General features: G+C 34.3%; 2 protein-coding genes across 4 annotated transcripts; one reads left to right on the top strand and one right to left on the bottom strand.

Moving 5' to 3' along the window:
- Positions 1-2,951: 2,951 nt before the first annotated feature.
- Positions 2,952-4,716, top strand: LOC129884361 (cytochrome P450 93A2-like). The gene is made up of 2 exons (XM_055958672.1): positions 2,952-3,872; positions 4,060-4,716. The coding sequence occupies exons 1-2, from the start codon at positions 2,952-2,954 to the stop codon at positions 4,714-4,716; spliced, it is 1,578 nt and encodes a 525-aa protein (XP_055814647.1).
- A 585-nt stretch (positions 4,717-5,301) lies between these two features.
- LOC129887583 (protein SPIRAL1-like 1) lies at positions 5,302-9,122 on the bottom strand. 3 transcript variants are annotated; one of them, XM_055962747.1, is made up of 3 exons: positions 8,985-9,122; positions 7,691-7,951; positions 5,302-5,675 (listed from the first exon to the last, which is right to left on the bottom strand). In XM_055962747.1, the coding sequence occupies exons 2-3, from the start codon at positions 7,934-7,936 to the stop codon at positions 5,595-5,597; spliced, it is 327 nt and encodes a 108-aa protein (XP_055818722.1). In that variant the 5' UTR covers positions 7,937-7,951; positions 8,985-9,122; the 3' UTR covers positions 5,302-5,594. The 3 variants fall into 3 exon arrangements, with proteins under 3 accessions (XP_055818722.1, XP_055818721.1, XP_055818723.1); XM_055962746.1 differs by having other exon boundaries at positions 7,691-7,971; positions 8,985-9,077; XM_055962748.1 differs by lacking the exon at positions 8,985-9,122 and adding an exon at positions 8,827-8,923.
- Between the last annotated feature and the right edge of the window lie 235 nt (positions 9,123-9,357).

Genomic DNA, 9,357 nt, shown 5'->3' with positions numbered 1-9,357 from the left:
ATCGTTAACATACTTGCTCGACATTCATTAAGTGTATCTTATGTACGTGGAAAATATTATAATGGGGAAAGCAATATGCAAGGTGATATCAATTGTCTTAAAATGTTGATTAGAAAAGAAAATACATTGGCTCATTCTATTCATTGTTTTGCCCAACTTTAACTAACTCTTGTCACAGTTTTAAAAAAATGTGTTCAAGTGGGAGAACTTGTGTTATTGGTTTCAAATATTTTGAATGTGTTGGAAGCTTCTTTCAAACAGATGAATGAATTTCGACAATGTCAAAAAGAAAATCTTCAAAAGGCATTAGATATGGATGAAATATAAACAGGTAGAGGCTTGAATCAAGAACTTGGTCTTATTCAAGCCAATGATCCTCGTTGGGGATCTCCTTACAAGTCGTTTGAAAACTTTATACTTTTGTTTGAATCTATTATCGATGTACTTGATACACTTGTTGAAAAAGCAAGTACTTTAAATGAAAGAGCTAAAGCATATCTTGGAAGTTGTCAAACGTATGAGGCTGCTTTCATGTTACATTTGATGAAAGATATTTTGGGAATCACCTATGATCTTAATATATCACTATAAAAAAGAGCAAGATATTGTAAATGCCATGATACTTGTTGAAGTAGCAAAACAGAGGCTCCAAAAATTAAGAGATCATGGATGGGATCCACTTATAGACAAAATATCTAGATTTTGTATCAAACATGATATTTTGATACTCAATTTTAATGAGCCCTATGCCAACTCTGGAAGATCATGATGTAAAGTTGTTGATCATACAGTTTTACATCATTTTAGCGTGGAAGTATTTATAAGATTATTGATTGAAAACTTCAAGAACTTAATGATCGTTTTAATGAGGTGACAAGTGATTTGTTTCATGGAGTAGCTTGTTTGAATCCAGTTAATTCATTTTCTAGTTTTGACATCAGAAAAATAATGAGAACAGTTGAATTATATCCTGATGAATTTGATCAATTTAGTATGGGCATCCTTCAAAATCAACTGGTCAATTACATTATCAATGTACGTGATACTGATAAAAGGTTCTCAAATTTAAGTGGACTTGCTGAACTTTGAAGAAAATTAGTTGAGGCAAAGAAGAATTTAACTTATTCACTTATATTTCGCTTAGTGAAATTTGCTTTGCTTTTGCCAGTTGCTACTGCAATCATTGAAAGAGCTTTCTCAGCAATGGAGTATATCAAAAATGACTTGCGAAATCAAAAGGATGATGAGATTTTAGATGGCTACACCAAAGTTTGGACACTTTTCATAAAATTTCTGATTACACCACTGACACTGTGGTTGTGTGATACTGCACTCGCTCTTTCATTTTTAAGTACATGGCATATTCAGATGACTGTTAAGAGACCACAATTGAGAGAGAATTGATCGTTCGAATTCAATGGTGAGTCAGTTCTTCCAGGTTGTCATGGATTCCTCTTGGTTCTTAGTCTCTTCTTTTGACTCAAACAACCTTAGAATCTTTAGTTTATGTTTATTGGTTTTGGGGTTGCATCCCCATATTCTAGATTTTCGATAGAGTTTTGATACAATGACTTTCAGTTTTAAGGGAGTTTAATTCCACATGATCAAAACTTGTCTGAGTTTATGGGAACTCAATTTTTATTTGTTTTAACTGTTTCCATTTATTTAAATACATGGTTTTGAGCTATTAGAATGATAATGTTGGGTAAGTTGGGTTAGAAATGGTTCACTCACCTGAGGGTTAGCGTGGACGCCACTCACGGATCAATAAACATAGACTAACATTTTCTGTCAATTTATAAAGGGAGAACCTAAGTACATGAAAGGTTGTGACATCCTTATTGAATTTGCACGTGCATCCAATATCGTATTTGCATAATATATATTTATAGTTATACTTTTATGCGTATGTTCAAAAATAATTTGATTGCAATGTATATTAGAAACATGTATAAGATAAGAAATCAATATAGATATCCCTCAAATTTCAAAGTATAAGCATGATAAGAATATGTACTTCTCATGAGTTCAATTAACCATACCTGGCAATAATCTCTTTGATTCATTGAGAAACTTCCAATATTATTTTGAAAAAGAATTCATATACATAGAAATATTATGAAATGCATTACAACGATCAAATTTATATTTCAAAATACTATAATAGTCTAGTTTTCTTTTTGCATTATAATATGGTAGCAGACAAACACCTCTATTAATGGATTAAGAAGAAAAAAAATGAGTAAGACAAAGGTGAGAGTTGGCGAAGGGAATTAGGTAGACAAATAATCCATATGGAATTATGAAAAGGTTAACAATTAAAGTTCATTAAGAAATGAGAAATGGTTATAAGTTGTAACATCTAACTATGTATTTGGTCTAGTTTAATTGTTATTATTAATTTAATTTTATAAGTTAGTAAAAGATATTTTTTTTATTTAAAAAATTAGTGAAGGGTATTTTCGTCATTCTTTGAACTCAAAATATTTTCATTTTTAATATAATAATATAATATTATATGATGATTTACTCGTTTGATTTGATTTTTTTTTACTTTTTTTTTATTAAAAAAATATAATAATGTTGTTCGGCAATCCTTAATTTTATCCTAATTCATAGGACATGGTCTTGCTTAGGCAATGTAATATGGCATTAATGCCATATACATTCCTCATAAAAAAAATGTTTGTTTAATTTTTTGAAAAGATGTATCAATGCCGGCCTTGATGTCTATTTTTATTTTTATAATGATGATTGAGACATATTGGATATATGTATATGTGTAGTTGAGACCTTGTCTAAAAATCATACAATATGCCTTAAAAATAATATCAACCAACATATATAATTCGATTGTATAAATACGTGCACAACTAACACGGAAAGTTATGTTGGATGTTGTTTGGTCTTATGATAACTTAACAACTAAAAAGTTCTGGCGTCGATCAAAAATGATAGATATTCAAGGCTACTTGATTCTATTCCTTATTTGGCTATTTTCTAGCTTATTTCTTAAATATGTTGTGTTTCGTAAACGTAACACGTGTCATCTTCCACCAAGCCCATTTGGTCTACCAATCATTGGTCACTTACACCTCCTATCTCCTATTCCTCACCAGGCACTTCATAGGCTCTCATCCCGTTATGGGCCTTTGATTCACTTAAATCTTGGATCTGTTCCTTGTCTAGTAGTTTCATCACCCGAAATGGCCAAAGAAGTGCTTAAAACACATGAAACTTCCTTTCTAAATCGACCCCAAACATCAGTGGTTGATTACTTAACTTATGGTTCACAAGACTTCTCCTTTGCACCTTACGGGGTTTACTGGAAGTTCATGAAGAAAATATGCATGTCCGAGCTCCTTGGAGCTCGAACATTGGACATGCTTCTACCCGTAAGACGCGATGAAATAATGCGTTTTGTTGAATTACTCTTACAAAAGGCAGAATCTGGTGAAGAGCTAGATGTTGAAGCCGAGCTTTTAAGGGTCTCGAATAATGTTATTTCGAGAATGATAATGAATGAAAGGTGTTCGGAGGACAAACATGAAGCCGGGAGTATTAGGAAGTTGGTTCAAGATATCGCGGAACTCACTGGGAAATTTAATCTTTCGGATTATATTTGGTTTTGTAAGAACTTAGATTTGCAAGGGTTCGGAAAGAGGACGAAGGATGTACGTAAAAGGTTCGATAAAATGATGGAGAGGATTATAAATGAACATGAAGAAGCAAGAAGGAAGAGAAATTGTCAAAGTAAGGATGGAGGTGAAAGTGTAGTGATCAAAGATTTGCTTGATATGTTACTTGATATATCGGAGGACGAATGCGCGGAGATGAGATTGACAAGAGAGAACATCAAGGCTTTCATACTAGTAAGTTTCTCATAAATCGCAAGATTTATGAACCTTTTAGATCATGATTGGAGATGTAAAATATTTGAGGATCTCTCTCAGAATTTGTTGTTTAGCTACATAGTTTGTTCTCCGCTAATTTTTATTTTTTTTTAGTAGTGATCGATCCAACGAAAAAGAAAAATTACGGTTGCATCTATTTTTACAGGACATATTTGCTGCTGGCACTGATACCGCGGCTATCACAGTAGAGTGGGCACTAGCAGAACTCATCAACCATCCAAGCATTATGCAGAGAGCAGTTCAAGAAATTGATTCTGTCATCGGTAAAAATCGAATTGTGGAAGAATCGGATATCTCGAATCTTCCCTTCCTTCAAGCTATCGTTAAAGAAACTCTCAGACTACATCCTACGGGGCCTATGATCCTCCGAGAATCAACGGAAGATTGTTGCATCGGTGGTTATCACATACCGAAAAACACTAGGTTACTAGTCAATACATGGGCGATTAACAGGGATCCTGAATATTGGGAAAATCCACTTGAATTTATACCTGAAAGATTTTTGACCAAAGAGGAGGGGATGAACACGAAATCCCAATTGGATGTGAGGGGACAACACTATCATTTTTTGCCATTTGGCACAGGGCGAAGAGGTTGCCCCGGAACGTCATTAGCATTACAAGTAGTTCAAATAAGCCTTGCTTCGATGATACAGTGCTTCGAATGGAAGGTTAGTGGTGGAGGGATAAATAAAGTTGATATGGAAGAGGCACCTGGCATTACTCTTCCTAGAGCTAATCCCTTGGTTTGTATTCCGGTGACTAGATTGAATCCATTTATATCAACAATATCATCTGCTTAGATCCATTATTACTAAAGATTGTTGATATTTGTCCAAAATATTCGATATGGCTGGAGGGAGGCAAATGAGTATGTCGATTTTCTAGCAAATGAAGGACATAGTTATGAAAAGGCTTTGATACTCTCGAGTAAAGCACTTAATTAAGGACATGGAGTTTCTTTTCCTAGACTAAAGTTATGTTACTTATGAACGTTTGTAGGATTTTTATTTATTTTTTTCTTTCGATGTACCAAAAAAAATGTGACAATATTATTATGGAGACATATCAGTATCAATCTCACTTTACTTTTATGAATTTGACATTTCTTTGGTGTAATCAAATCATGGTGTGCCAATGATTTTATTTTAATATAAATAATATAAGCTGATAGAACTTTCCAAATCAGTATTAACATTTCATTTCTAGTTTTATACTCATTTCTATATATTCAATATAATCTACGGATTGTCTAGTGCAGTTTACATTTCCTGTGTAGTTTGTCAACTATTGAACGAAAGTAAATTTATCCGGTGTATACCCAAAGAATAGCGACTACGAATTTCACTGGGGTTCATCAAACGACAATATAATCAAAGAGTAAGGTATTTAGACAACAAGACGTTGTTCGACCGATAGTCAATTAACAAAAGCCATATATATAACAACAAAGAGAGTAAACTTAGAAGAATATCATGGCTGTCAACTGCGATTATGGACAGAAGTATGTGCAATTGAACCACTTATCCTTTGGCTTAAAAAAATCCCTCACCCACCAGCACCAGGTAGCACACATAAAACAACACAATGGTCTGTGATACACACAATTACATTGACAAGATAGTTGAAATAAGAGGTATAAGAAATAATAAAACGACGATGGGTGATTGGAAATTCTTTATCAGCTGCTTTCACCACCAAAGAGATACCCCAGAGAAGATCCACCACCAGGAGCTGCATGAACTTTGGTAGATGGCCGGTCCTACAACAAGCCAATAACCTTAGTAAAAACCACATAATTTTTCCCTAACAAATGATATATAGACGTGAATAAAAGAAAGAAAAAGGTCTGTCAAACAAAGAATTACTTCATCATAACTCAATGCTGAGAAGCAATTAGTTTTTCTAACCATAGAACTTGTATCCTCAACAATTTCCTTAAGAATCAGTCACAAGGATCAATCACTGAAATCCCAATCTAACAGAACATTCTCACTTCACAACATGAGACTTGAGAGATACGTCCATCTATAAAGTGCGTGTGCAGCTTATCAACGAATCATAATCCAAAACACATTGGTCGAAATAATATCCACGCAGACCTCTGTCTACAGATAATTTAATCATTTGGCTGAAATGTGTTCAAGAAACTTATAATATAAATGATGTATGTTCAATATCTTGTCCTCATTTCGTTGTTGGACTCAACAAGTGGCAAGATGTAAATCCAATGGTCCATCCACTATAAATTTGACGGATCAGATTGTCAACCATTTCAACAAGGTTAAATTTGAATCGGAATGGTTATATTCCCCTTTTATATGTTTTGATAAAGAACTAAGTAAAACCCATTTTCATATGCTGAGTTGTAGTAACTTTTTTTTTGTTTGAATTTGTATTAACATTTAAGTTTGGTTCTTTTCGTTTTATATATTTGTTTGCAGACAGCTTCCAAATGAAAAGGAAAGCAAACAACAACAGTTACCTAATGACTATTACCAGCCATTGGTTACCATCATCTATCAACGGCATGGCTCAACCTACCCTAGTTTAGACGGTTTGTGCAATGGCCCATTCATATGTTTGACCCAATGGGTTAAACCCAAACTGACTCCTAGATATATTGGGTCCAAAATGGGTCAAACTAGTGTAACCTGCTGGGTTAAAATTCAACCCGTACCAGCAGGTTACCTGTTTCGGAAACTACACTGGAGAATTAGCGGGTCCGTGGAAGGAAATGTAAAATGGGCTTATGGAAAAACCGATGGTATGAAGAGGACAAACAAATAAGGCGGTATTCAATAGTTCCATAAGAAAACAAACAGCAACTAAAGCAACCATACAATCTGTGCCTTCAAATTCTTGGCCACAAAGCTATACATATGTTGTCGATTGATGTGTATATACTACAGACTACTATCTACAAAGGTAAAATAAGCACAGACCAGCCTTAGTTTATAGATATTCTTATATCGAAATTCTTAAATCTTGACTATTAGTTTACAAATCTTTTATTACAGAATAAGTGGATGTATTTTGTGTTTTTTTAATTTGGAAAATATGAATGGAGAAAAAACAAAGAGAGAAGGGAGTGTGGAGTGCGAGACAAAGGTTTCAAATTCAACTAAGAATTATGGAATGAACAAATACAAATCTACATAGTATACATTAAGTTAATAATTAACTTAATTTTATACAAGTTCATAAAGGAGTATTAGAATGCAGCATCATACGAGGTTGGACACATTCCTTGCAAGACAAAAGAAAACAACAGTGATGGACATCGGTGAATTAGTTCTGTACTCCACAATGATATTGATGATATCCACAAAAATATAGTAGCTAAAATCAGTGCGTGTTGTGTCGGTATTGACAAATCCGTGCATATGCTAAGTGCACAAAATATAGTACTCCACGTTTGAAGCTTTGGCTAAACGCCTCAACTATGTGAAATAAGCACTTTCTTTAAGCATATCTAGTTTCCCAAAAACTTGACCGAACAAGATATAGATAAGCACTACCTCACAGAGTTATATTTTTTATAAAGTGGGGACTTGTGAAGATGTCTTAATTTCACCTTAGCTTAGTTGTTATTGGTAATTGTCTTGTCATTACCAGAAACATTATATTTACTAGACGAAATGCATACAATTTGTGCTCCAAAGTCCTCCCTTATTCCCTTTTGCTTCCCAATGAAAAAACTTCTCCAGTAAAGCATAGTAATGAATTTTTCAAGCATTTCAGAGGACATTATAATAATTTTGCACAAGTACATACCGTGATAAAGTTTCCCGTGTTTTGACCATCTGCCCTGATACTCTGAATACCTGCTGGAATCTGCTTAGTAGCATCAGCAGGAGCAGGAGCAGCAGCAACAGGCTTTGAAGATGGCTCTTTATCTATTGGTTGAGCTTCACTTTGAACAGCCTGGGGATTTGTTTTGGTTGATTTTGGAGCCTCACCATCCCCAAACAAGTATCCTAATGAACTCTGTCCTCCTCCACTACTAACTCCACGACCCATATCTTTGCTTCTTTCCTGTTAGATCCACTAATACGCTGAGTCAATCCAGATGATAAAAACAAATCATAAACATCAAGGATAACGTTGTGATCCTCAAAGAAGCACATAGAAAACAAAAAGCAGCATACCACAAGGAGAACTAGTGCAAGTACAAACACAGTCAAAGCACAGAAATAAAGTACACCAATAAATATGACAATGTTGTATAGAACTGATCAATCTATCAAAAAGAAGAAGCATGAAAGAAATTACAAATTTAACAGCAACCATATACAACTCAATCGTCATGCTGGTTACTGGCTTTGGAAGTCCAACATGCATCTAAATATCATTCTAGATGGAATCAACTATATGAATCCTTTGTATCTGTTCCTCTATAGTTCAATCCAAGTGTCGAACAGGAAACCATCAAATTCCATTGGAGCCCCTTGACAACTACTCCACAACCATTGTCATTTACAGTTTTGAAGCAATCTTTGGCCGTTAAAATCAACAGCGCTTCTGCACCCGTGACCCAGGGTGTGGCCTAGTGATCAATCGAATTCCAGTAGAAACAAAAAAAACTAGGTGATTTCTTTCCATTTCTCCTTTCATTTCTCCTGGCCTTAGTGGACAGATTTACCTAATACATGTTGGTAGTGGGAGGTGCATGTATTCTGTGAAATTAGTCGAGGTACACCCAAGCTGGCCCAATACCACAGTTATAAGAACAAAAAATTGACACTGCCTCTGGTGTTATCATCAATAGTTTATTCAAGCTTTTAGGATTCAAATAAGCTAGAATTAATACCTTGACACAATCTGATACATAAGCCTCACCAAAGTGAATCAAAAGTACAGAACAATTTTTTATCACAAAAAAGATTTAAAAAAATAATTCAAAGTCTTACAACCAAATCATCAAACAGAAAACAGCATAAAATCCCCAAAAATGAGAGAACGATAGGTTAGCTTAGTGATTTTACTCAAAGCAACAGCATATATACACATGAATTTCAATATGTATAAACTAGAATAGAGAAATAGGGTTTAGAAATTTGGGAGTGACCTTTTTTTTTCCTCGTATTGATTAATGATGAATGAAGGTGTGAATGTGGACAGAGGAGGAAGTAAATGAACTATGATGTAATATAGTCACGCATTTTATAATTTCTCTTTCACCGACAATTAATTGGGTCATAATAATGTCATATTGCAACTTGTTAGCAAATGACCAATTAAAAGACGGAGTAATAAAGTACTCGTTTACCAACATAGGTCGCGGGACTGTTTAGAATTCTTTCAGTTTTGGATATGAAAAAAAATTTAGTTAGGTGCGTCATTTTGAAAGGGCTCTGCAATGCTAATTCGAATTTAGTCGGAGCTTCACGAACTTTGAATACTGAATGAGAAAAACCAAAAAAAAAGAGATACAGTACTCA

Source organism: Solanum dulcamara, chromosome 4 (assembly GCF_947179165.1).
Source record: "Solanum dulcamara chromosome 4, daSolDulc1.2, whole genome shotgun sequence".
Classification (NCBI taxonomy): Eukaryota; Viridiplantae; Streptophyta; class Magnoliopsida; order Solanales; family Solanaceae; genus Solanum; species Solanum dulcamara.
Note: the sequence above shows the minus strand (reverse complement) of the source record. Positions and strands in the feature narration are given on the sequence as shown.